Raw genomic sequence first — 27374 nt, forward strand, 5'->3', positions numbered from 1 at the left:
CATGTCTTAACTAACCTTTAATAGAATACATTTAAAAAGTACGTGTAATAAAATACATTAACAATAAATCTGGAAGTTACATTATGAACCATTGTTTAGCAATACAGGTGTGGTCTTAAGGTGTACACATCATGGCCGTGAATGTCATGGTAAATTTGGGATTTTAATAGTTTCTTTGAACTGTTCTTTTTCCAGGATGCATCTTTAATGACTATAAAAAAGAACTGGGTGAACAAGTTTGGATTTATGTTGGATATGTAATCAATACAGGCTCAAAAGTATACATGCACTCTCTTAAATCTTTTAAAAAGTATCGCTGAATGTTCGACAGCGTCCTTTAACTTGGCCTGCTTCATTAGTGATCACGATCGACTATAACCGGTAGTTTCTCTTTGCGAGCATGAAAAAGAATAATTTGACAAGATATATACACTGGATTCATCAAAGTCAGAAGAACTCTGAAGAATTTTACATTTAAACACAATTTGTGGCATTCTTTAACAACTGCAGGATCCATGATCATGGGTTTAAACAGTTGCACATAAGTACAGGTTTTATATCGCCGTGGACTGAGAGGCTGCTGACCAAGAGAGAAGCCTCTGCTAAGAAACGGAAACATTCAAACGCAGCTAAAAATTGCTTGTTTGCGATTAAGCTTTTTGACCACAGTGACAAGAGATATGTTTGGAGGGGTAAAGGTGAGGCTTTCAAACCCAAGAACACTGTACCAGCTGCCAGGCATGGTGGTGGTAGCATCGTGCTCTGGGGGACGACCTTTCAGATTCTTCAATTTGCTCAAATAAATAACCGCCTTAAATTCAAACACACCTGGGTGTTCCAACAGGACAATGATCCCAGACACAGTTGGTTTTGTAATAGATAGAACAGGCCAATGTTAAGCTTATGGAACGGCCTCCTCAAAACCCCGACCTCAACTCTACTGAAAATTTGTGGAATACACTTTAATGCTGGAGTCGTCTCAGGAAATCAGCCAATTTAAATAAAGATCTGCCAAGAAGAGTGGTCAAATATCCAAAACTATGCCAAGGACTTCTTTATGGATAACAAAAGGGTCAGGCTGAAGTGGAACTTGCTAACCAAATAATAGTGGGAATGTGTGTTTACTTTTGATCTTGTGTGGATTAGTAAAATCCAAAATCAATTTTTAAAGTCATTAAAGAGACGCTGTACAATCACTCCACCCTTGATAAAGAAAAGTTCGAGGACATCATTACAAGCCCATGAGATCCGTGCCAATAAGTGAATATATATTCCTGACCACAACTGCATATTGTTTTGAACTGTAACGGTTACTTTTCTGTACAGGATCAGCTAGCATGAGGTTATATTTATTGGGATTTTCATACAAAATAAAAATGAAACAATTATAAAAAATATTAACCAATTTTCTGTCAGCTGATCACTCAGTTGATATAGAAACTCAGGTTATGTACAGCATAACCTGAGTTTGTCCGTTTTTACATTATGATTTATGTCTGCAAGTTAAGAGACACTAACAAAATCTCTTTTGTGCCAAAATCAGAGGAAAGAAATCTGTGTTTTCCATTTTATTAAGTTCCATATACATCAATATTTCTTCAGTTGTAATACAAAAAAAAAGGAAAAGAAAATCAAGTCAAAATCTGATGATTTTTTTTGTGTTTTTTTGTTTTGTTAAACAAACAGGGCAGGAACCTTCAAATACATCATCCTTCTCAGTCACTACTGCAAAGCAACTCATTTACAATAGCTTATTACTTTCAGTAGGTTATAGAAGTTTAACCAAGCAGACTATCGATGTCCAGATAATTAGTACTTAAACGATCTTTCATGCCACATCAGACTAAACAATGAGTGGAAATGGGAGAAAAAACATTGCTCCACTGTGATATATGAATTTAGACACAAAACTCTACTCATTATGCTGAGTAGAACCTAGCCATTGTTTGACAGTATTCAGTTTCTATTACATTGGACATGATGACCACAGGAATGGTCTGAGGGATTTTTTCCTTCTTCTGTTTAAACCAAGTAAGAAAAAAAAGATAAAAAGACTCAGATCAAAAAAAAAAAAAAAAAAGTACATGGAAATATGAGAGCTCGTAAGAGTCTTTTCTCCGAGGTAAACTTTCTTCTGAAATGCCTCAGTTGTTCTCGCTCCTCTGATGAAAGCAGGTCCATAAAAACAGGTCCCTTACAGCTGAAATGAGCAGAGGGCGGCTCTGCCTGGAAAAGAGATCACGTGAAAGCAGCAAGCTGGTTGTCCAGCTTCCCCCCACCACCACTACCACCACCTCCCGCTGCAGCGGCGAAGAGGAGCAAACCCCAAACACAGGGTGAGGCAGAGTCCATCACAGAGTTACAGTTCAGGAAAGCCATATTCTTGGCAAGTGCATTTTTGTTTCGCGCAATGTGCGATGTATCCTAAGAGGCTGCAGAAGACTGAAGCTTGTTGTTATGAGACCTACAGAACGTGAAGAGAGGGGAAAGTTGAGAGCCCTTCGCAAGGTTGTTTATTGCTATAACAGTGATCAGACAAGAGACAAGAGGATGCAAAGGGGTCTGAATGGGATCCTACAGCCATGTTGGTGTAATTAACTGGGAATGCTTTTTATTAGTGAAGAAATCTTCCACAACTACAAACTGAGGTTACTTTGCTCTAACTCCTTACTCCGTCTAGTACATTTTAGTCTCATAATATAATACTATCTAAAAATTATTTCATTATTATTTAAAACAGTCAAATACAGGCATATCTTACAAACGCTGTACATGATTTAGAGAAAAAAAATAAAAGAAGAAGAAGAAGAAGGGTATATACATTCAAGACAACCACCTTAACAGCCAGGACAACAACAACAACAAAAATCAAACTCAAGGAGGGAGGCAGTATACAAAACGTCTCATAAATATCTCTCTATATTAAAATATGCAGCTTTATATCGTTGAGTCAAAATTCCCAAATTAACTCGGGTGTAGAACTGAAATAAATACAAGAATGAGAAACTAAAATGCATTTTCTACTGAACACAACCCTCGTTAGTGTGACTGATTGTTCATAAAGGCCACGACTCCTGATTTGGGATCACAGACTGTATATAAAAGATGGAAGTAGCCACCGTGGCTCACCATTATCAGTTTTGACAGCAACAATGTTGCATTCAATAAAACCTGAGACTGTTGACTGAGAGTGAAAGTCAGCGGCTTGTTTTCTGTAGCTATAAGAAAGAAAGCAGATAAAAAGTAGAAGTTGGGGGCTACTTTCTTTTTTTATATACAGTCTATGTTTACGATGTGAAGACAGCATGCCCCTCAATTACATCACTGACACCTGTCAACATGGCTGCCATTGTGTTGTCACTGAAAACCGTGATCACAACGGGTTCCTGAAAACTTCTGGTGTTTTGTTTGTGTTCTTGTGCCTTTTTATTCTTTTTGTTTTGCTTTCATATCAATATTACTAGAGACCCCAGCATCCAGTCCAGACTCCAGCTAGACTGGCCCACTTAAGAATCTGACAATCTGTAAGAAAGAAGAAAATGGGATGGCATAAATCAAAAAGGCATGCAGCAAAAGTGAACAGACACAAATGCAAGATGATACACAATACAAGATGTAAACATGGCACTCAGGTTTGCCAAGACACTGGATGTAATGGCCTGAAGTCTGTCAGCTCTCTTGGGTTTTTAGTACTGCCAAGCGACTACAACATACAAGTAAAGCACAAGTAAAACATCATCACTACACACATGCTAGTGCTATAAAACAAAAGAAGAAGAAAAGAAACCGTGAATGGAAAGCCATAAATGCACACATGAAAGGGGACCTATTAAAAGTCCACTATAGTAGCTTTGAAACTTCAAAGTATTCCTTAATTCTCTTTTCAGCCCTGCTCTGTCCCTTTAAGCCAAAACTCTGCTGATTGGCTGCCCCTTGTAACAGCAGTGGGTGGGACTTATATGGCTGTAAAGAGGACTCTCACTGACATCAGGCAGAGCCAAGACTGCGGCAACAGAATACCTGCTCATTATTTGAAACCTTACCCGTGTTTAATATGAGCATAAATACACCACAGCTGATATACTGGTATTGGCATTTATAACAGCTGAGAAATGGCAAAAAAAAAAATAAAATAAAAAAGTTGAGGGAGAAAAAACCCCTAAAAACCTGGCAACCATGTTATGAGTGTTAATGTTGCGTGGTTTGTCCACCAGAGGGCACTGCCCTGTTGGCAATACAGATTAGAAACATGACAAACAACCAGCTGATCCAACCTTAGCAAGAACGAATGTCAGAAAATCTGTTTGTTTCATGCTAAATATTGGCCAGAATATCAGATTTCTTTAAAATCACTAAATATCGGTACCAGTCTTAACAATCCTATATAGGCTCTAAGCATAAGCCATTACATGACAGTATCGAAAATATGGAAAACCATCATAGGTCCCCTTTAAGGAAGAAACAAATGAAATGGCAGAATTACTGAAAAAGCCGGTCAGGCCAGTCGAGTGTTTACAGCAAACAGACGAGCATGGAGGAGAGAAACTTGTAGGCTGAGTCTGCGGCACCAGCAGCGCTTAAACTCACCTGCTCGCTTTGAAACCTTTTAGCTTCTGTACAAAGAAGGCTTCGAGCGTCTCGGCGCACTGATAGAAGGGCGTGTCATTGGGGTTGTAGTAGCGGCAGTTGTCGAAGATTTTGGTCACGTCTGCCACAAACTCCGTGAGCTTGTGATAATGTCGCTTTTGCAAACGGGTTTCCATTGTGGAAAAGTCTGCGAGGAAGGAAAAGCACGGCACATTGCTTACATCACAAAAAATACATACATTTGCACAATTTTTATCACATAATTAGTCTATGCAAACTTGACAAAGAGAGGCAAAAACAGCAAATAAATTCTGTAACTGGGGGAGAAACTAAATAATTATAATAAGTTAAAACAAAATTCTCCCGTACGTGGTGAATTCACACGTGAGTAAATACTTTAAAAAGCATTGTCTTTTTTTTTTAAATGACCTTTTGTGACACAGTCTTACCCATTGGCTCCTTGATCACACGATAATAATCAGGCGCGTCATGTGGATCCACCGGCTCCAGGAAAGGCCATGCCATTTTATGAGACTGGGCAAGGGAAAAAAAAATAATTCAGGGAATGATGCCGGTTTTGTTACTGCAACTACTTTAGGCATAAAATAAAATTTCACTTTCAACATCCCTTGACTACACAAACAAACACACACATAAATAGCATCAAGGCACTTAAATGTAAAGATAAAGCAAGTCTTTTATTGTGTCTTGTTGCCATGTTTTAATCTCAAAATCCATAGTTTTCACTCACTTTTTCTACAGTTTATAGATTTTACAGTTAGAGATAGATAGAGATTGACTCAAAACATCCCCATCCCCCATTTCCCTTTTTCTTTTCAAGCCAAGACAAAGGAACAAATAGGTTTTGATTTTAGAGTTTACAGGATCTTTAACATTATTACTGTCTTTTTTAGATTACTAATTACGTCAGACTTCTACTTGACAACTATAATGGTTAAAAATGATGATGCATAATTATGAATTATGCAATATTATTGTAATACCATGCAAATACTTCATAGGAATTTAAAATAAAATGAACAAACTCCAGTAAAGTTTATCCTCTAGGATTCATTTCTATAAAGGTCACACCTATGCTTCCCAGAGGAAAGACACAAACTCAGACTGAGGGCAGGACAAGCTCATGTATTCCTAGTGATGGGAATAACGGAGTGACAAGTAACAGCATTACTTTTTTCAGTAACGAGTAATCTAACTAATTACTATTCCTATCGTTACAACAACGTTACAGTTACTAACAAGAAAATGCGGTCCGTTACTATTTTTCAACAAACAGACGGTTGAAGCTGTGTTCATCTTACCGCATCTTATATCAGTTGCACGGAAGTAGCTGTAAGTAATCTGGACGCTACAGCTTTAAGCAGCTGCGCGCGCTCCCGCGGACGGTAATCATTATCACTGTGTAGCACAACACCTGGAGCTAAGGGGGCAAAACAATCGCATGAGTGCTGCTGTTTGACTGAGGAAGAATAAAGTAGTCGTGGTAAGCCAATCACACGACCACTTAAAGACAAAGCAACAAGGTGATTTATACCAGTTTATAAATTGTGTTGATAGGCCACGTAAAACCAGAGTCATGATAAACAATATATACACAGCGTTTATTCCTCAATCATTTCGTCACGTTTACTGTCTAAGGACAGCGCAGCGAGCACTCTCTGCTTATGAGCAAAAAAAACAGGAAGTTTTAGGAGTGACGGCGAGAGAGAGAGAGAGCAGAAAAAGAGAGAGAGCAAGTTTTGAGATGTGAGAGATTTGTGACGTTTAGTGTGTTTGGAGTGTGTAGTTAATGTGTTGTCTTGTGTAGTTAGTGTGTAGTGTTGTGGATAGTTTTGTGTTGTGTGTCAGAACAATGAGGCGACTGATGTCTCCAGGTAGAAACTGGAGTGATACACCTGCTGCTGTCAGACCTGCAGGTAATCAGGCTGTGATTTTCTCCTTTATAGTGGACAGAAATTATTGTTTTGGGGTGGCACAAATAATTTGTTTGGCATCTTACTGAATGCAGAACAGCTGATTGTTCTGTTAATAGTTTGAAATGGTTATTTAAAAAATCAAGGTAAAACGTAAATGGATGCAAATAACTTTGTTGTTTGCAAAACTTGTGCAGAGGATTTTAAAATTGACAATTTATATTTGCATTTAAAGTTATGAAATATGATCATTAAACATGTTTGTGGTTGTTACAGTAAAAAAATACTTTTTCTACTCTGATTTTATGTTTTTTGTCTGATTTTAGATCAATTGTGTTAATACAGTATGTCAAAATGAAAAATTAACTGTAAATTCAGACACGCGAGGTTGTGCTGAAAAGGATGATACCAAACAAAGCAAAGTAAATCGTTTTTAAAGGTAAAATGTGGAGGGAAACTCAAAAGTAGTTAAAATGGCCAATTATACCCTGAACCCCAGAGGGTTAAACATTTTTTTTTTAAAGTAACGCAATAGTTACTTTTCAAGTAATTAATCACTTTTAGAATATTGTAACTCAGTTACTAACTCAGTTACTTTTTTGAAGAATTAACTAGTAGCTATAATTAATTACTTTTTCAAAGTAACTTGCCCAACACTGTGTATTCCTAGTGCTGACCCCAACCCACCGGTAAATAAAAACCTTGTGTGGGAAATAAGGAAACAGCTGAAAGTACCTCTCACTGACCTCAGCCCACACATTGGAAGCCACCTTGTTACTGTTAATATAAAAAAATGACACAGTCTTGAATTCCAAAACTTTCATACCTGTAACGAGCGTAATATTCTTTTCAACCCCTCGTAGTCTTTGTCAGTGAGCGGCGTGAGGACCGTCATGGCGTCTTCTGTCGACTGGCACTGCGGGCACACGTACACGTCGATGTGATTGGCTTCGCTCTGCAGGATCCCCACACAGCGGCCATGGTACCAGTTCTGGCAGCGATCACAGCCTATGTAAAACCTGTGGGTGAGCGACACACACATCCTGGTTAGCACACTGAAGGAAGACTCCACACAAATATGCAAACAAAGGAAACGTCTGACACAGACTGAAAAACAAAAGCAGTGCTATAATTAGAGCAGACAATGCTAACGTAAAGCCATCCATATGGTGACTTACTGCGATTCATCGTATGGTGTCCGGCAAATGCAATACAGCTCCTCATTACTTCCTCCCTCCTGCCCGCGTTTACAGTCGTTGCACACAAAGTCCTCTAACTTCTTAGCTTCCTTCTCCGTGATGCCAACACAGGCGCCGTGAAACCAGTTGGAGCACAGGTCACACCCGATATAAAACCTAAGAGAAATCAGGTGATTTAATGACAGCAGAGTGCCTCACAGTCAAATTACAATGACTTATTACAAGTCCCCCCCCCTCAAGACAGCTTACTTTGACTCGTCATAGGGCGTTTTACAGATACAGTACAATTTGGTGTCCTTCTTGTGATCCTTTGAGGTAGAAGACAGCTTCTTCTTCTTCTTGTGTTTTGAAGAGTTGGAATCTCTGTCCTTGTCTTTGTCCCTATCTCTGTCCTTGTCCCGGTCCCTATCCCGATGTCTGTCCCGTTCGCGGTCTCTCTCCCTCTCCCGATCTCTGTCTTTATCTCTGTCTTTGTGTCGCTCTCTCTCCTTGTCTTTGTCCTTGTCCCTGTCCCGTTTCTTACTCTTGTCGTGATGCCTCTCCCTCTCCCTGTTTCTGTCTTTGTCTCTCTCATCTTCTCTCTTCCGCTTGTGGGACGATGAAGGTGAGGTCACTGTGCGCGTGCTGTGAGAGGAATGTGTGGAGTGAGAGAGTTGGGAGGAGTGGGAAGACTGGGAAGAGGCAGCCTTGACTGTTGCTGCAGCAGCCTGGGCAATAGCAGCTCGAGCTTTCTCTTTCTCTCTCTGCAGCCTGGCTATGTCCCGTCTCAGCTCCTCCTGAGAGGGAGACAGCACATGTAAGGAATAAAAGTAAACAAGAATATTCCCACTCTCTCTGTCTATAGACAAAAAAAATACGTTTGAGAAGGCTGGAGATGTGCTCACCTGTACTTGCAGCTGCAGCTCTTTGTCCAACAGGGCCCTCTTTTTGAGGATTTCAGCCTTGAGATGTTCTTTGTGCTTGTACAGGAGCGCGGTGAGCTTGGTGGCATTCTGCTTGGAGCGTTTCTGCTCCACCACCTCTTCCTTCTTTCTTTTCTTAGCTGCCTGCTTCTCGTCCTTCTCAATCTTGTCGAGGATGAATTTCATCACCTGGTTGCAGACGATCATCCTGAAGAGAGAAAAGAGTGCGTTAGTCGCTGGTTCATCCACGTCATCGGATTTAAATAGTTTTAACCGACTTGAGCTCCTGAACCTTTGGTTCTCCTCTCGCTCAGCTGCAGCCAGGGTCTTCCTCTGTTTCAGCTGTTCTGCTGTAGCATTCTGCTTCACTACCGCCTGACATTAAAAAAACAAAGAAGTTATTTTAATATATGTTCAATTGTAATACAGTGTCAGGTCTAAAACAAACTAACGTTTACACAGATATAAATTTTGTGAGAAATCCCTAATTTTTGTTCTTCTTTTGACTCATACCTGCTTCTGGATGCCGTCTCCAGGGCTGATCGCCTGTGCGTTCTGCTCCTTCTGTTCCCTTTTAGCCTCCTGGTGTTTCTTCTTCTTTGGTGTTTGCTGTAGCTGCTGTTGTTGAACTTGCTGCTGCTGTTGTTGTTGCATCCTTTGAAGCTGCTCCTGGACGCTTGCCGGTGCCTGTATGGTTACCATATTCTGGATCTGGTGGGCTTGAATCTGTCCCCCGGTTTGCTGGATCTGGATCGGAAGCTGCAGTTTGATCTGCTGAGGAACCGTGCCACCCTGCTGCTGCGCCTGCGCCTGGATCTGGGCTTGGATCTGGGCTGCAACGTGGGGCGGCAGAGCTGACAGCAGCTGCACGGGCTGCTGGAGACCTGGAACTGTGATGAGCTGATGCCTGATTGGAGACTGGACCTGAATCTGAGGCTGTGTTTGAACTTGAGTTTGGTTCTGAGGTTGGAACTGGACTTGGAGCTTTGCTTGGACTTGAGGTTGGGCTTGGACCTGAAGCTGTTGTGGGACTTGAGTTGGTTGCGATGACTGGACTTGAAACTGGGGTTGGGTTTGGACTTGAGTTTGAACTTGTGACTGAATATGGACTTGGGGCTGCTGAGAGGCCTGAGTTTGAATCTGGCTTTGTTGCTGGAACTGAACCTGAACCTGCGGGTGGAGTTGGGTTTGGATCTGAGGCTGCTGTTGAAGCTGACTTTGGGCCTGAGACTGAACCTGAGGCTGGGGCTGAACCTGGGGTTGCGGTTGGACCTGAGGCTGTTGCTGAGCCTGAGGTTGGGTTTGCGGCTGCGTTTGGAATGAAGCTTGTACCTGGTGGTGGTACTGAGGTTGGACCCTCGGTTGGATCTGGGCCTGGGTTGAAGCCTGAACATGAGGAAAGGTTTTTGTTTGGGATTGAAACTGCACCTGAGGTTGAATCTGAGCATGAGGGGATACTTGCCCTTGGGGTGGCTGCTGAGTTTGTGGTTGGATCTGTGCTCGTGGCTGAAACTGAACTCTGACCTGGGGGTGACTTTGAGGTTGTGCTTGCAGATGCGCTTGAGCCTGAATGTGTGGCAACTGTTGGACTTGGCCGCGAGGCTGAACCTGAACCTGTGCACGGATTTGGGCTTGAAACTGGGGTTGAAGCTGAGTGTGGGTGTGGGTTTGGGGCTGAAGCTGAGGCTGAGCGGGTCTCATGGTGGTCACGACAGAGGAAACCGGCAATCCCGTCATATGAACCTGCACTGCTGAGACCGGCATTTGTGCCACCTGCTGCACGGACACGACGACTGGGTGCTGGACTTGTGCTTGAGACTGAGGAGTCAGGGATGCCTGAGGCAGCGGAGTAACGGGGGAGTGAGTGGCGATTGGAGCAGGGCTGGAGGCGGGTACAGCAGCCAGAGCGGGTGGCTGAACAGCATCTGCTGCCTGTAGAGCTGGCTGAACTGGAGTCTGCGCTTGAGGCGAGGTGGGAGTCCATCCTGAAGGCTGAGCTGCCCTCTGCTCTGTCAAAGCTACAACGAGACAGAGAAGAAAAGAGAAAAATTTAAAGTCAACTAAAGCAAAACCATTCTAAGGTCCACTACAACAGGACAGTGCTGATGATGGTGGGCACTTTACCTGGCACTGAAGGTGTTGTTGAGGTGGCAGTAACTGGTGTGACAACAGCGTTTGCCACAGCAGCATGGAGGGGGATAGGACCTGTGGCTTGGATTTGAGTAAGAGCTTTGGCTGGGGACGGGACAGCGATCTGCGTGGACATGACGGCTATGACGGGAGCAGAGACGGGTGCAAGGGCCGGGGTGGGAGCTTGGACAGGTGAAGGAAGAGAGGCAGAAATGGGCACTGGAACAGAGTTAGGACCAGCTGCTGCTACACCAGCAACCTGGGGGAGCAGGGGATCAGCAGCATGCACCTGAACTGGGGTGGAGGATAACCCTGGGGCAGAACTGAAGGCGTGTGCCTGGACTTGGGATCTGGGGGCAGCTTGTCCTGGTGGTGAGCCTGCAGTTTGGGTTTGTGTAGGTAGAGAACTGGGTGCGAGGCTGGAGACGAGGGATTGGACCACAGGTTGGAGGTCAGCTTGTGATGATGCTGAGGTCAAAACCTGTTTCTGAGTCATAGGCGGGCCTGCATTTGGTGCTGGGAGGGCTGGAACCGATGATGCCAGCTGGGGCTGTGCAACAGCTGAGGCTGGTGTGGAGGGCAACATCTGTGTGGAGGAGTGGGTTGCAACTTGAGGCAAAGCAGTCATGGGAGTGGATATTTGCGAGAGTGCAGGGATGGGTGACGGGGTTGCGGCTGAAAGGTGCATTTGAGATGCAGCCTGGACGACAGCTTGTGGGGAAGCGGGCACGGGGGCTGCGACTTGGGTTTGCACGGGGACTGGAGCTGGAGCTAAACTTGGCATCTGTGTCGGGCCTGCGACATGCGTTGGGGCAGGCAAAGGGGCCGTCATTTGGGTTTGGGCTACAGATGAGGGAGTCGTCTGGACTTGTGCAGAAGCTCTGGGTTGAAGAGGAGTTGACATTTGGGTTTGGGGGGACTGGACTGCAGTGGGTTTGGCAGGAGTAGCAGGAGCAGGTGCTGAAGTTGGAGCTGAAGATGATGGTGGAATCGGAGTGAAGAGGAAGCGCTGGACCTGGCCATTGGGCATAGCTGCCTGCATTAGTTGTTGACCGGGGCCGGGGATGACTGTTACACCCTGCGGGATGATCTGCAGCTGTCCCTGGGTCTGGCCTTGACCCTGGATCACCACTGTCAGACCTGGGTTTCCTCCCTGTGGAGTTGCACACAAAAGGATTTTCATTTTTTTTTTAAAGTAATATAAGATTAAGATATTATAAACTACTTTTAGAGAGAAAGAGTAAGGGAAACCTGTGCACTCTGTGTAAGCTGCATGAGCTGTGCCATAGTGAGTTTAACTTGACCCTGCTGCGGTCTTTGTGTCTGGGGAGGAGCTCCGGGAGACTGTCCAGGAGCTGTGGAGGCAGCACACGGTGATGGTGCAGGACCTGCAGCCCTCTGACCCAAAGCTGCCTGCACAGGTGTAGAACCAGGCACAGCTGCAGGCTGGCCACGGCCCATCGGAGCCACAGCCTGATGAACCTGACCTGGAAGGGATCAAGATTTATTATTTGTATTGAAATGTTGGGGATGTTAACCTGAGAATAAAAAGTAGCATTCACACACAAACCTGGCTGAGCGGCTGAACTTCTGACCCCTGCTGTGCCTACAGAGGTAGACTGAGTGAGTGGCTGATTCACTGCGGTACTGGGCTGTGTTTGGCCTCCTGCTGTGGTGACCTAGAAAAACAAACCCAAGGGTGAAAACATCAGTAATCATGCTTAGTGTCTTTAGTTAATAAGTGAAAAATGCAGGGTGAAGGACAAAAGACCTGTTGCTGGGTGGTTGAGGTGGAGGTTGTGGCTCTGAGGTTGATGTTGCCAGTTGTAGGATGTAGTGTGCTGTATGTCCTAAGGTTCGCAGGAGGCCCAGAGGGGAATATACCCAGGACTTTTTGCTGCACTACACCTGCTGACAGGAACATTTATGTTAAAAGGAGAAAAAGCAGAGATGTGCTAGGAACATAGATACAGGTAAACAAGAACAGAAGGGAAAAGCATGCACCAAGTATGCGTGTCTGAAAGTCTTCCACATGTACCCGGGTATTTTTGAAAACGCAGATTTTTCTATGCGTTTGCACCTTTCGTCCACACGTAAACTGCGTTTTTGGTCACTGAAAACTGAGATTTTTAAAAACTCCGGCCAGGGTGGATATTTTTGAAAAATTTACGTGTGGACGAGAAAAATGCAGAAAACGCAGCGTCAAAGGTGTGCGCCTTTTTTGACGTCACACTGTGCGCCACGTTATTGTTTCGGTAAAATGAATTTCTACAATACTGTTACTGTTAATTGTACTCTCTGCAGTGTTTAAATGCTTACATATACACACACAGTTACTGTCCCTCCAAATATACGACTTGGTTCTGCTTCTATGCCCCAGCTTTGTTTACTTTTTCCCACCGAGGCTTCTAGACTTCTGATTGGCCAACATTTCTACACTGTTAGGAATATATCGCCACCTGTTGCTTTGGCATGTTCCTAGCAGCGTTTTCCTTCATTTCTGCCTTTACGTGTGGACGGGATTATTTTTTAAAACGAAAACGGAAAATCTCCGTTTTCAAAAATACCCGTGTACGTGTGGACGTAGCCTCAGTTAACTAGATTAAAGTAGTTTATACACACAAGCCAAAGACCAGAAATGGTTTATAAACAGTTTTACAAAACAGTGATCAGCTTTTAGCCAGAGAACCTTTTCAGAATACAAAGAAAACACACACACACACACAAAGAAAATGTGGCATTATCTAAGCTCAGCATCAATACTTCAACGCAAGTCTGACATTTTCACATAATACTTCACCATCCATTTTTTGGGCACACATACGCCAAAAACCGACAGGAATGGATGTCATTCTCGTGCTCCCTACCTCCTTGAGTAGTGGGCATGTTCAAGGTGACAATCTTGCTGTTAGCGGGCAGTGGCAGTTTGGCGGCGAGGACCTGGCCAGCCACAGTCACTGGGCTACCAGCGATCTGGAAGGCTTGCTCTGAGGTGGTGATGCTACCAGCCACAGTGGAGGCTGCAAGACACACCACGCCACCTGTGGTCATGGGTAACCCAAGAAGGACCACCACAACAGCCAGTCTACGGCTGTGGTGTCCACTGTTGGGAGTCAATATAAGGAGGCTGATGTTTTGAATATTTTGGTATCGGGTATCTTGATTTAGAGTCTAATGACACACGGTATTGCATGAATGCCTCAAAGGATATACAGAATTGAGAATTTTTGCAGGATTCAAAGTGGACACCACGAACCACAAAATTCTTTTGGCATGCGAATCGTACTCATAATGAAAACGCTGAAGTCGTGCAGATGATGTATTTTTTATGGATGCCAATATTACTTAAATAGAAAAAACATAAAAGGGTAAAAACTGAAGAAATCTTATGACACCCTCCTTGGTTCCCTCCATCTTACAGATGATGAGGATGATGATGAGTAAAAAGGAAGATGACTAAACCTCTCCTCATCTTCCAGCTGCTCACCTGAGCCGTTGTTAGCCTGACCCTGCTTGACCCAGGAAGCAAAGGACTGATGGAAGTTCTTGTCTTGCTGGAACGGGACTGGAGAGCTCAGTTTGGAGGCCAACACCATCTTGGTTCCTGAAGTTATTTGACTTGTCTTCTGGCCCACCGATACTGGGGTGCCGGGAGTGCCGGCTGAGGTGGTGGTGCACGTTGTCGTGGTTGTTGTGGCAGTTGTGGTCGGTCTCTGCTGCTCGAGACGTTTCTGAAAGAAAAGTGTCCAACCATTTAAATGTTCTGCTGGTGCGCCGCTTTACCCAGAGCCAGAATCTCTGATTACATCCGTGTAACTGCAGTGCGCAGAGTTTCTACCTGCTGGGCTGCCAGTCTGGCCTGCTTCAGCTGGTTCTCTAAATGGGCCTTGACCTCCTCCGCTGTCTTCAGACTACTGCTGGTCTTGGAAGGATCTCCGCCCTGTGACTTCTCCCTCTCCAACCTGTGGCACCAAAAAGAAGGTAAAGTGTTCACTAACACAGTGACGCTATGAAGAAACATACAGAGGCAACGCTGAGGGAGTTCCTCACCTCTCTGCAAAGGCTCTGATCTCCCACAGCTCCAGCTCCTCCTCAGGCACCCACGTTTCCACAGCAACAGGACCAGTCGGTTTAGTGGGCTCCTGCTTCTTAGGCCTCAGAGCACTTGAGCGCAGGCCTTTCCTCTGTGGAGTGGGGGTTTCTGCTCACAAAAAGTCAGAAAGCAACAATTAATTATGTTTAGAAATCTTCTTCAAATGGACCATTAACAGCTTGTCAAAGATCCTACATCATGCCCAAACAGACTTTCGTTTTCTACCTTTGGGAGTGTCTCTGTTTCCGAGGGGGCAGATGATCTTCCTGATGCAGTATTCAGAGCGGATGCCATAGGGTCCCACGTCTCTTCGTTTTATAATCTCAGTTGTGGTGATGTCTGTCTCCGTTGTTTCTTTGGTGAAAGATAAAACACATTGCCACATTTTTATATTTTAAATAAAAAACACACAACAGAAAACTGTACATAACATGTGCTCAGAATTTTCTAACCTTTTCGTGTTGTCCCTACAGCAGCAGAGGGCTTCACAGCCATGTCGTCCCACCTCAGGCAGGCCCACAGCAGCCTCAGCATTAGACTGACCCCTGCCAGCGACCTCACAGTCTGAAGACGGTACCTGAACAGTCACCAAAGCTGTTAGTTACTAAATCTTCCAACAGTAGTTCAGTTTATATTAAACTTTTTTCAGCTGCTCTCTTATTCCCTGGGGTTCATCACAGTGGCTGAGAGGCCACTACTACTACAGCCAACTGTGAGACGAGAGCCTTTCATTAACCCTTTAAGACCTACCATAGAACCAAGTCCGCCAGAGCTTATATTATATTTTTACATGATGTAGTGCCATTTTTGGGAGCATTTCAAGTTGATATACATCAATACAACCATTATAGCTCAAATTTTAATAATATGTTTGCATTAAGTGCATAGTAATTACATAAATTGCAAAAAAGTGCAATAAACTACAAAATAATTTAAAATCGTTTTTGTTTTTTTTAACATATATTTCTAGTTAGAGAAATTTAAGAGGCTTATCCCTCAAAACTGTAAATACAAAAAAGTTGCACAAAATAGTTTCCCACCACAGGAAATTTATTTTAAGTGTCTTCATAGTTTTATTTTTGAAATACACCAATTTTTATATACTGCAAGAAAAACAAAAACAATCCTATGATGCAAATTTGCAAAAAAACAGCATGTTCATCAAAATAAACTATTTCCAGCAGTGCAATATGAGTCCTAAGCATCCCAGAAAGGACACAGAAAGTCATAAAGTCAAACATAACTTTTAAAAACACCAGTATAGGCTCATAAGGCCCTGATGATAAAAAACTACATTTCCGCAAAATGACGTCACTTCCGGTTTCGGGCAGGACACGGCGGACATCTTTTTGCAAAGCTATATGTGGAAGGAAACCGTGACCTAGGACAAGCTGATGGCATAAGATGTAAGTACAACTCCTCCGGTTTCATATGCAAAAAAATTTATTGGGCTAGCATACGTGGTTGCAGTGCTACCGGGATTTAAAAATAGTTGCGCAAAACGGAGCATGCCCGCTCCGACCAGCTTTAAAGGGTTAAAGAAGCAGCTAAATTATTTGAGGGATTGAGTCTATGGCAACTTGGCTATTGCAATGACATCATACTGTAGCAGTAGATCTAAAGGCAATTTCAAGAAAAGGTTAAATGTGTTACGGACCTCCACGTGATTCCAAAGGTGGGCCGAGGTGAAGGGTACGGCCATATATCTGGAGCAGGCTTGGCATTGTAGTTGAAGATGGGAACTTCTCTGAAGCCTGCCTTCCTCGCCAGTCTCTTAAGGTCATCGTTTGGGAGGACAAAGATGCTCTTCTTGCTGCTCTTGGTGACAAATTTGCGGTAAGACGGCAGGGCTGTGCCCGAGCGGGCCTTCTTAGTTTTGGAGAACCTTAGAAGGCTGACTCGATTTTTGGTGGAGTACTCTTTACTTATTGTCATGGAGCTGGCTGAACCAGAGGCGCCCGTTTTGGTGTCAGCAGCTGGAAGTTTAGTCTTCTGGGAAACGGGCGTTCTGGAGCTGGGCTGGGTGGTGGAGCTGGAAACAGCGCTACTTCCTGCGGGCACATCGAGCTTGCTGGTGCTGCTGGGCGTGTCTGGTGTCAGGGAGTTCTGAGATGCTTTCGTGGCAACGTCATTGGTGGCAGAGGACTTCAAACCTTCACCACTAGAGCAATTATCAGTAGTTTTATTATTCTGGCAAGAAGGGCTTGAAGGCTGAAGCGTAGCAGGCACTGCCTCCTTGGTATCCATGGCCACATCCTCACTCTTACTAACAGAGTCTCCTTTCTCTCCAACATGGTTCTCTAATTTTGGGACTTTCATAGGAGGGGGGTGACATATATCGGATACATCGTTTTGCGAGAGGTTTCCATTCATCAGGGACTTGACGGGCTCTTTGACGTCACCTTGATCTCGGGTTTCTGGGTTTGAGTGCACGGGTTCTGTGACCATGGTTTTCCCATTCACCTGTACTGGACTGGTCTTGCTTTGGGTTACCTCCATGCTCTCTGTGTCACTCTGTTCAGAGTCTTTCTCAACTTCCTCATAGGCACGTTTCTTTGAATTCTCAGACTTCTGTGATTTTTCACTGTTTTCTAATGTCTCTGTTATACAGTTGTTTTTATTGTTAAGGCCAGGGTTAGTTAAGGGTCCTCCATTCACCTCTTTATGGGCACAAACCTCCCCACTGTTTCCGTGCACAGAATTTAATTCCCCCTGTTGACCTCTGTCAGGTCCTAACTCCTCTGATTTGACCTCCAGGCTGTCCGTCTTTGCGTTTATGTGCTCTTGATCGAAGTCAAGCTTTTTAACCACGCCATCTTTCACTTGTAGGCTTTCGTCCTTCTCTTCTACTTTAACGCACGGAGTCGTAGCTGTCTGCTGTCTGGTTGATCCTTCAGTCTTAATAACAGGAGCAGGTTTTGCGGCTGCCTGTCTTAACTTCTCAAGTCTCTGCTTCTCCTCCAAGGTGAACTGCTTCACCCGGCGCTCCAGGAGCCCGTCCAGCTTGGAAGGCTTTACTTTCTTCTTATAAACTGTGCGCAGCTGGAAGCCCTCACTGACGTTCACGACGTCAGCGAAGAGTTTCGATGTTGTAGGCTCCTCCTTGGGTTGCTCAAGTTTCTGGGTTGGTTCATCCCTCTCAGGATGTGCAGCAGGTGAGGAAGGGCCTTTGCCATCAGGATTATCTATGACAAAGAAGAGCAGGGGTTAGTGGATGATGGAGATCCACATTCATGGACAGCATAGAGGCAAAAAAAAAAATCTTAATTTAAACTTACCCTGCTTGTTATTTGAAGAAACCTCTGTTTTCTCATCTTCTCTTTTTGCTTCAGAATTTTTTCCCTGCGCCTCTTCTGCAGGCTTCTCCTCCTCTGTGGAGTTCTCAGATTTACGGTCCTCCTCGGACGAGGCCCTCTGAGTTGACTCTGTGACGGATGCTTGTTCTTTGGCCTTGTCGGCTGTCTTTTGAATTGCCAGAGTCTCCATTTCTGTTGGCATTTTCTGCTTATTTGTACAGTCTGCTGCATTTTCCTTCCTCATTTTAGCCGCTAATGAAGACAGCAAAAATAGTTTATGCACCCAAAGCGTCAGCCGCAGGAGAACATATCAAGTACCATTAAGAAATTAAGCTACTTCATCTCTTACCTTCCAGTTCTTTGCGGTAGTTTACGTTTGTGTTTCCCGGGAGCCTCGGAACAAAACGGGACACGTGGGTCCTACTGACCCAGCACCACCCGCCATACCCTGTCACTCTGTACTCCTCCCCCTTCTGCTTCCACACCTTGTTTGGAAAAAATTACGAGGAGGTTAAAAAGTAGTTTTCAGACGAGGTAGTTTACACATTAACACAGAGAAGAGTTAAGATGCTGCTGTTTGTACCTGGTGTTTGATGGGGATGGTGTATTTCACCCATGTGGCCTGCTGCAGTGTTTCCTCATCCTCCAGTTTTTTCTCTCGTTTTTTCACCTTCTCCTTCTCTTCCCGCTCCATGGAGGTCATACGATGTAGCCTGTATTAAAAAAACATGAGCAAAGACAAAGCACAAGGACTGTATTGGAAACAGGAAAGTCATTACAGAGTTTGTCAGCGTGCACTCCAAAAAGGAAAAAGTGAAGAAATCCCAGGTGCAGTGACTCACAAATAACCCTTTAGTTGTGTTTTACTGTTTGTACAGACATTTTCACAGCGCCACGTTAGTTTTGTTTACCTTGTGTGTCCAAGGGATTCCTTCCATACAGGCAGCGTGACCACTGGTTTGATGGCACACTCCAGTATAGCCAAGGCCAAAGCAAATTCTCTGGCCTTGCTGCACATTTGCACTGCTTTGTTCCAGTTGGTCCTAGAAACACCAAACACAAGCAGCATAAAACTACTGATAGTGATGTTCATATCTGAAATGCGACTCGGTTCCACTGGTCCCAGGTGTACCTGTGTGATGCCCAGTTGGGATGCATAAACGGTCCAGGGATGTTAGTCTCCAGCTGGATGATGGTAAGACGCAGGGTGGAGATCGTCAGGCTTCTCGAACCGTAGATGGAGCCGTTCCATTTGAACTCCGACGCGGTGGTCAAGCTAAACTTGTGGGAGAGGTGACGCTTCTTGTCGTGGTCCTCCCGGTGCTGATGTTTGTTGAGGGCCAGGACGTTGGTGCTGTACTGGTTTTGGTAGACCCTGTATTTACCCTCTTGGCCAAGTTTGAACAAGTTGTTCAAATTCACCGTCAGGTCCCTTTTCAAATAGGTGAGACGTAAGGACTCGACGTCTGAGCGAACAGGCGATGACTGAAACACGAGCAGAGGACAAAGGCACATAAAAACCCGTTTTTATATTTAAAAAACAAAACAGGATGACAGTTGCAACAGACTAAAGTGGCACATTTCACTTTTCAGCAGTGAAGCTGGACCAAACCTCTTCCTCACCTCCTTGCTCCCTCTGGGCGTATGGTTATTAGATTCCTGCGCCGCTCCTCGCTCATTCTTGACCCTTTCATTATACTCCTCTGTTATTCAGAACACACACTCACTATCAGTATCACCAAGGCAAAGGCAATTCACCACAAATGAAAAAGCCCATTTAATTATCACCTGTCCCATCCTGGCTGGTAAAAGAGGACTGAGAGGACCTATCGGCCAGGTCAGGTGGCTCGGGTTTCTTGGAACTCGCCGATCCAGGAACCTGGCTGCTGCCACCATTTGCCTCCACTTGAGACGACTGCGGCTGTTGTGGTTGATTTTGAGTTGGTGCCTGCAGATCACCGGCTCGCCCGACTTCGCTGCTAGACTCTTTCGGGTCCTCGTCTACAGAAAAACGGCAAAAAAGACTGAGTGCAGTTAACAATAACAATAACAGTATCAGCAGTGCGAGGTGTTAGGAAGTAAAAGTTCCTCTATGCATGTGGGAAAAGGTGCCTGCTCCCATCACTACTAAAGTATTAAAATAGTGTGCATGCATGTGGAAAATTATGAAATGTGCTTATTATATTCACATCGCCATCAGAAATGTAAGCCACATATTTATGTTTGTTTCTACAAAGACGTCTTTTTCATCTTAGCATCTGCCTAAAGCTTTTATTGTGAAGGGTAGCCTCGGAAAGAGCCCATGGTGAAGATCAGGTAGTGACAGTGAGCTTTAAGTGGTAACTGTGTGTAAATAATTGATCAAAAAAAGAAAAATGTACACAACATTGGTGAACAAAAAGAACAAACCAAAACTAACAATTATTAAATCCTCAAAAAAGGTGAAAAAAAGAAGTGTATATGTGAATTAGCATATGCCCAACAAACTGTTATAAAAGAATAATGCTTAGTCGACAATTCAAAGCTTCCTCAGACCTAAAATAACTGAAATCTATGACACTTCCAAAATGAGGCGAACACCTGCGGCAACCTAAAACGTCGGCTCTGCCTCAGAGTCGTGACGGGAGAGCGTTGCACACACATGGAGCTCTTTGTTGACGAGGTAGCAGGTGGGGAAACGGCGGAAAGAGCCTTTTGTCTTGAGCGACAAGAACCCGACCAAATGGCCATAAATTGGAAAGAGAATAAGGAGCTGCTTGTGACAGACATGGCGTGGTAGCTGCTGCCAGGGACGCCGTTTATCACAGTGCCAAAAACAAAAAAAGAGAGAGAGAGAGGAAAAAAACGACATGCTTTTCAAGACCAAGCGTGCAGCAGACAACACAAAGCACGGGATAAGTAATTAAATGCACCAGGAATAACTGGGAGAGCTTGCTAGCAGTGCTTGATGCACCTGCCTTCTTTTAAAGCTAAGCGTAGGAGCAAAACACACGGAAGGGTTTCTGTGCAGTGATGTGAAAGGAGAAATCATTTTCTCACAGTTATGGCCACTCCAGTATCGTCAGGTCTTGAATTTTCAGAGACAGATGGATGTTTAAAAACTGCCACTGAGGCTTTTTTTTTTTGTTTGAAATGTTTCCCTGTGTCCAGATCTTCAGCATTTTCTTTCACGCCCACCGAGACGCATGGAATGCACCCGAGCGGCCTCTGCTAGGAAATATGCATCACAGCGTTTCACACTAGCCCGTTAAAGTCAGGGCAAACCGTAACAGAGCGGACAGCCAACACTACAAATAAGCTAAGTGGAAAAAAAATAAATGAAGACCAAAAAAAGTGTTGCAGCTGAGCAGCATGGTTAAAAAACTTAAGGAAGGAATGGAATTGGTTTTTATATCATAGTATAACAAAACCACAGTTCTATTCCTACATTTGCAAGTGTTTGATAAACGTAACATATAATGATACTGAAACTCTTTCTCTGGTTTAAATGCCTGCTCAGACGAAATCAGACCAGTTCTGCTCCTTAAAAAAATGTTCTTAGGCGTGATCGACTTTTCTGTCTTTAAAAACAAGGTTTGAGACGAACACTTAAATCCAACAAAACAGATGAGTGGGGTAAATGAAGGCAGGGGTGAGCAAGAAACAGCGGAAACAAAGCGACAGATGATAATGGATGCACAGCCCAGCAGCAAGGCGTGAAGTGCAGGACGACAGCTGGACTGCAGACCAAACATGAGTCTGAGTACCTGTCCTTTCCCGCTTCGCATCTGGAGCTGACTCGCTGCTCTCCTGGCTCCCAGAATGGGGAAACTTGCGCTTCCTTGTTTGATTCAATGGATTCTGTTTTAGGCAGGGCTGTGTCCAGCGCGGCAGAGCCCGGATCAGGATCTGACGCGCGGCTCTCTTCTGCAGCAGGCGGAGCGCTAGCCGCTGTGGTGCGACAAGACGAACAGCACCGGAAGAGTCAAAATGGGTCAAGTAGAGGCAAAAATGAATTTGCTTTGATAATGCTGCAGACAGAATTTCAGCTTCTGCGTGTAGGAGGCTAGCTCTTTACTTTGAGGAATTGGAGAAAGTTCCAGTGGGCAGGTGAACAAAAAAATAAATAAATAAAAATACATCGGAGAAACTTTTTACCTTGTGAACCAGCTTCTCCCATCGGTTTAACCGCTTTGCTCTCTCCGTTGTCGGGCTGCGATGTGGACTCAGCAGTAGCGTCAGCTGCATTTACAGAGCCTTTATCTGAATCCTGCTTCGGCTCCTCTGCTCGAGTCTTTGCTTCCCGTGCCTCCCGCCTGACCTTCAAACGCTCCACGACAACTTCTACAAACAAACGGAAACATTCATTCATTCGACATAGAAGGCAACAATTACACATATGTGCAAATGATGTAGAAAAGTAATACTTTAAAACTGTTAAGTCTTAAATCTAAAGCATTAAAAGTAAAATAAGAGGTCTTTCACAGCTGCTGTGCTGGGGCACGAGGGATAAATAAACAAACGTACTACGGCCAGCCTGTCACAGTCTGACAACATGTTGTTAGACGTACTAAATAGCAGTGAGGAGCAGACCAGCATCTAACCAAACCCCACCAATGTTTGTGAGATGTTTACATGCAGACAGTCATTGTTTACAAGAGGCTTACATTCCAGCATCACTGAAATAATGAATAATTAAAAACTGCTGTAAAGAAATTATGCACAGAGGCTCTAGCATTTCCTTGATCGTTTCTTAAAAGACAGAAGATGTAACGAGCCGACAAATATAGTGCAGCAGACCAAAACAAAAGAAAAAAAAGGATAATGAATGAATGGCATAGAAATAAAAATTCTACAAGTATAAATGGCATTAAAATAGCTTCTCTTTTTGCCTACTGTGCTCCACCACATTTGTGGTGTACTTACAGTAAAACAAAAATGAAAAAGGTTAACCACGAAGTTTCGGAACAACAGAGCTAATCAGACACGTAAACCACCTTCATCCAGCTGAACATGAATATTTCAAAGAAGCTAACAAAGGCAAAAGTGGTTAAAACCAGCCAAAGGTCAAGGCCCGCCACAAGCCAGCAGCCTCGGTATGAGCAAAGGATCAGAGAAAATTATGGCGCAGAGTGGAAAAAGAGAAAAAGCTGGGTGTCCTTTTATTTAGTGAAGTTATAAACACAATGGAAAATTATGCAAGCACTGACATTTGTTTTGCTCTTCTTTTGCTTTTGTGTGGTAGGTGAAATATATCAGGTAAAGGTGAGCGTACAGCAACTCATTTTCAGGTCTTTGTACCACTTTCTAGGAGGTGAGCGCTTAATTTTCAGGGTTGTTTAAGTAAACGAAGATCCTGTAACTTTTACTGCAGTTTGAGAAAAATGGTAAAGTTTAACAAATGGTTTTATTATGAACATAATAAGGTTAATTAAAGAAAAGTTGATGTTGTCAGTTGTAGTTCTTACAAAAAAAAATCTGTATCAAGAGATCACAATCAATGCATGCCTGTCTGACATTTCCCTTATTGAGTTATCTCATGATCACTTGACTAATTATTTCATATATGAGTTATTAGACAGACATCTTCTCATTTCTCCATTTATCTGCAAATCCATCTAAAAGAAAGATGACTATTTTGCTGTCACTGCTCTTATACAGCTCAGATTTAAGGGCAATGTTGTAAAATAACTAAAATGGACTATATCTTAGTCATTAAGGTAAAAATTCCAGCTCCAATTTGAGTATAGTATCCTCCAGAGTCCACTACAGAATAAGGCATCCATATCATACTTTTCAGTTCCAGTATAACCCGCATTATGTTTCTATAACTTCACTAATCCAACAAAAATTAAGTTATTCCCATAAATAAAGATTTAAGATGTGGTGGATTTTCCTTTATCAAATGTTCAACATCTCAAAGACATCATGTGTCATAAACCTAGTTTTCACTGGGACAGAGACAACTGCGTCCCCACTGACACGAACCAGGTGCAGGCCTCACCGTGCAGCTGCAGAAAGCTTTTAACTGATGAAAAACACCAGCTTTACTCATAACTCTCTTTTGTCTGCAGTGGCTTTAAAAAAAACAAAACATTTTCTTCCTCTTCAGGCTTCAGAGTACCTACTCAAACCTCTATCTTTTGGCAGATCCTTAATAAAACACAGCATCTAGCAGTTTGTGACATACACAGGAAAACTGTTAGAAAACACAGGACAGATATGGCAGCCTGTCAAACTCAAACGGAAACTGCTGGCTAAGTAATCAAAATCTTCTAACCACTGCCTCCCTGGAGGAAAACAGGGGGGGAAAACAGTTGCTTGCTGTCTGAGAGAACACGACGCAGGAAGAAAAGGCAGCACCTAACATTTCTGCGCCAACTGTCAGAGATGCAAAGTGCTGCTGCCTGCAGAGCATCGTCTGAAGCATCGACGTGTTTCAGAGTGCAACCCTGGCGTCGCTACATTCTACATCTCTATAGTATGAAAATCCACTACTACGAGCCTGAGCTCCCTCTATTTGCAGCTATCGCACAAAAGTAAAAAATCCATGATGTGTACCGTTGGCTGCAGTGAGGTAGGCTTTATTGTTTCCACGGGCTTTGTTGGTAAGGTCCTCTGTGATGTCCATGTGAGCCTGGACTTCCTCCTTCATCTCCTGGAGGGTTGCATGCAGGTCCATCTCCCAGTACTCCTTATCCAGGAACTCCATGAGCTCCTCCAGCTGAGCCTTGGTGCTGTAGTACCAGATCTTTTTCTTCTCATGCTCCCCATCCTCCTCACTAGGAAGAGAGAAAAGGCTAGACCATTAACCATTGGATTTAAAAAAAAACAAAAACCATTATTTCCTTGGCTATGACAGTGCAACGTTTAAATGGAATATAATTTAAAGGGGCTGAACTCCAACTGCACATTTTTCTTTTGGGCTCCAATAGAGCAGCTTTGCATGAGTCAAAGTTCACAGTAATCCTTATGTGTCTTACACAGAGTCTGAAACAAGCTGTTTTAACTCCTTCCCCTTCAAGGAAGCTTTGTGCTGATTGGCTGCCCCTTGTAAACAGAAGCTTTGAACAGCAGGTGGGTGGGCATTCTGGACTGCCAGAATAAAGATAAAGAATAACTGAAACATCATCACTGCATCTTCTTCAGGTGTAGCAGCTGCCATAGGGTGAAAGGCAGGTTACACACAAGACAGGTCACACCATGGTAACACAGAGAGTACTAGCACTCACATTCACACCTACAGCCAATTTACATTAACCTCTGGACTGTTGGAGGAAGCCGGAGCACCTGGAGAGAACCCACGCAGACATTAGGCAGAACATGCGATCTCCACACAGAAAGGCCCCGACCAGATGGTGGATTCGAACCCAGGACTTTCTTGCTGTGAGGCAACAGGGCTAACCACCAGACCACACACCAGAAATGATGACTACCAGGTATTAAATGGGTTTCGATTCTTTGCTTTTATCATGCGTTCAGCTCAAGTATCAAGTTTCTTTTCCCTGAATCAATGAGATTAAAAAGATTATGGCAAATACTGCCTGGCACTGAGATTGATTTCACCTGTTGTTTGTAAAGGCTATGCTCAAACACAACATCATTTCCGGGCATGAGATGCAATCAGGAAAAGCATGACTGGCACTAAAAGATAAAGGGCTTGGATTGCAGGGCTCTTCTATAATTTCTTGACAAACAAATGACTGAATTTATGAAAGCTTATATTGTTTCCCAACAACTTTCACTTTCTCTCTGCAGCTGTTCACTCTAAAGGTTAGAACACAAAAGGGCGATTAATGAGGGATCATCTTTTAGAAAATGGTATGCAACTTTATGCATTTATGTCTGCATGGTCTTTTTTTGTTGTATGCTCAAAGCTGGGGCCTGTCTGCTTATGGTATCATTCATTAATAGCTTGTAATATACCATTTATACTTAGACCATGTAGATGTAAGTACATTTGTTTAACTAAAAATTAGCTAGAAAACCAAGGATGACTGAACTTATTAGGACATTTAAAACTCTAAAATAACTAGATGTTGCAAATCGGGCAAATCTAATCTACAGTGCAACTGAGATAACCGAACAGACACTCATTTCATCGAACTGTGCTTCAGTCTTTTCTCTGAATAAGTTGCAAAGTGGTTGGTTTGATAATATCTCTTGGTGTTACATCATTCAAGTTACAATTGGGCCAAGTCACATTTGAGAATAACAATCTGAATAGATTTTGACCAACTTAAATAACAATGATCAAATGCTTGCTGCTTGGAAATAAGCTGCCGGAGCCAAAGAGACCAGCACAGAATAATACTGAGGGAAACGAGGGCTCCGACTTACACAATAATCCGTCTGTTGAGGAACCAGTATTTCCTTTGGTGGCGGTCATATCCAATGGGCTCCTGGCGGACGTAGGGCCTACATTTCTGTGCCTCAGGCACACAGTCTGTGACACCGGGCACCTTGTGCGCCACACAAATCTCACACTGCCACTCGTCCTCTGGAACTGCTTCCAGTGGCGGTTTCACGCACTCCAGGTGGTAGACTGCAGAGCAGGTCTCACAGCACAGCAGGTCACCCAGGCGGTGACACACGCGGCAGTGGTCGTCGTACTGCATGCTGCCGTCAGACATGAGCTCCTCGCGAGCGATGTTGGTGGTTAGGAACTGGTCCACCAAAAACTGCAGCACCTTAATCTTACTTCCAAGAGGACTGTAAGGGTAATCATCCACCTCCTGGTATTTCAGAACATGATGGTACTCCACATCGCTCTCACAGTATGCCCGCAACACCTCGGGCCACGTCATGCCGTCAATAAAGTACAGAGTAGAGTTGACACTGTCCTTGAGGTCAGCAGGGCCAAAGGTAGTGTTGGAGGAGTCCTCCTCATGCAGGATGGCCTTCAACAGGGAAATATGGGTCTCTGCAATTAAAGTGCATTGCTCCTGGCCTACCAGTGCTGCACAGAAGTCCTCAAAGCGGAAGGGGGAGAGACGCAGCACCGTGCTGAAGTTCCGTAGCACCTCGTAGATGGAGATGGCATTGAGCAGCTCCTCATTAAGCAACAGGAGGTCCTCAGAGGTGTCGGGAAGCTCAAGAGGAGGGATCTCCTTCTCTTCAAGAATGGGAGTTCGAGGTCGGGGAGTTCGGCCTTTTTTCCTCCCTGTGGGAAACACGATGAGATTTGTGAACGAGAAATACGGCACCTCAAAGCACCAAGTACAACGTAAGAAAAGAAAAAAGTAATACAATTA

The 27374-nt window shown here is 43.9% G+C and overlaps 1 protein-coding gene across 5 annotated transcripts in view; it reads right to left on the bottom strand.

Annotated features, from left to right (window-relative positions):
* Window positions 1-1539: 1539 nt before the first annotated feature.
* Window positions 1540-27374, bottom strand: part of bptf (bromodomain PHD finger transcription factor) — a 28319-nt gene continuing 2484 nt past the window's right edge. Inside the window, exons 2-31 of one of the 5 annotated variants that reach the window (XM_085156371.1) lie at window positions 26461-27283; window positions 24682-24902; window positions 22279-22464; window positions 19930-20142; window positions 19765-19844; window positions 19274-19626; window positions 19053-19184; window positions 18725-18854; window positions 18491-18626; window positions 18124-18393; window positions 16503-18030; window positions 15298-15422; window positions 15071-15199; window positions 14803-14953; window positions 14591-14714; window positions 14240-14483; window positions 13620-13772; window positions 12524-12660; window positions 12323-12431; window positions 12004-12239; window positions 10747-11905; window positions 9136-10640; window positions 8915-8997; window positions 8605-8830; window positions 7970-8496; window positions 7700-7876; window positions 7348-7540; window positions 5037-5121; window positions 4588-4774; window positions 1540-2464 (exon numbers count right to left, since the gene is read on the bottom strand). In XM_085156371.1, coding sequence (XP_085012497.1) covers window positions 2425-2464; window positions 4588-4774; window positions 5037-5121; window positions 7348-7540; window positions 7700-7876; window positions 7970-8496; window positions 8605-8830; window positions 8915-8997; window positions 9136-10640; window positions 10747-11905; window positions 12004-12239; window positions 12323-12431; window positions 12524-12660; window positions 13620-13772; window positions 14240-14483; window positions 14591-14714; window positions 14803-14953; window positions 15071-15199; window positions 15298-15422; window positions 16503-18030; window positions 18124-18393; window positions 18491-18626; window positions 18725-18854; window positions 19053-19184; window positions 19274-19626; window positions 19765-19844; window positions 19930-20142; window positions 22279-22464; window positions 24682-24902; window positions 26461-27283 — 9662 coding nt within the window. In that variant the 3' untranslated portion in view covers window positions 1540-2424. Of the gene's footprint in view, window positions 3523-4587; window positions 4775-5036; window positions 5122-7347; window positions 7541-7699; window positions 7877-7969; window positions 8497-8604; window positions 8831-8914; window positions 8998-9135; window positions 10641-10746; window positions 11906-12003; window positions 12240-12322; window positions 12432-12523; window positions 12664-13619; window positions 13773-14239; window positions 14484-14590; window positions 14715-14802; window positions 14954-15070; window positions 15200-15297; window positions 15423-16502; window positions 18031-18123; window positions 18394-18490; window positions 18627-18724; window positions 18855-19052; window positions 19185-19273; window positions 19627-19764; window positions 19845-19929; window positions 20143-21887; window positions 22072-22278; window positions 22465-24681; window positions 24903-26460; window positions 27284-27374 lie in introns of those variants that run through there. The other 4 variants (XM_085156370.1, XM_085156372.1, XM_085156374.1 and 1 more) reach the window with 4 other exon arrangements.

This window comes from Neolamprologus multifasciatus, chromosome 4 (genome assembly GCF_963576455.1).
Source record: "Neolamprologus multifasciatus chromosome 4, fNeoMul1.2, whole genome shotgun sequence".
NCBI lineage: Eukaryota > Metazoa > Chordata > Actinopteri > Cichliformes > Cichlidae > Neolamprologus > Neolamprologus multifasciatus.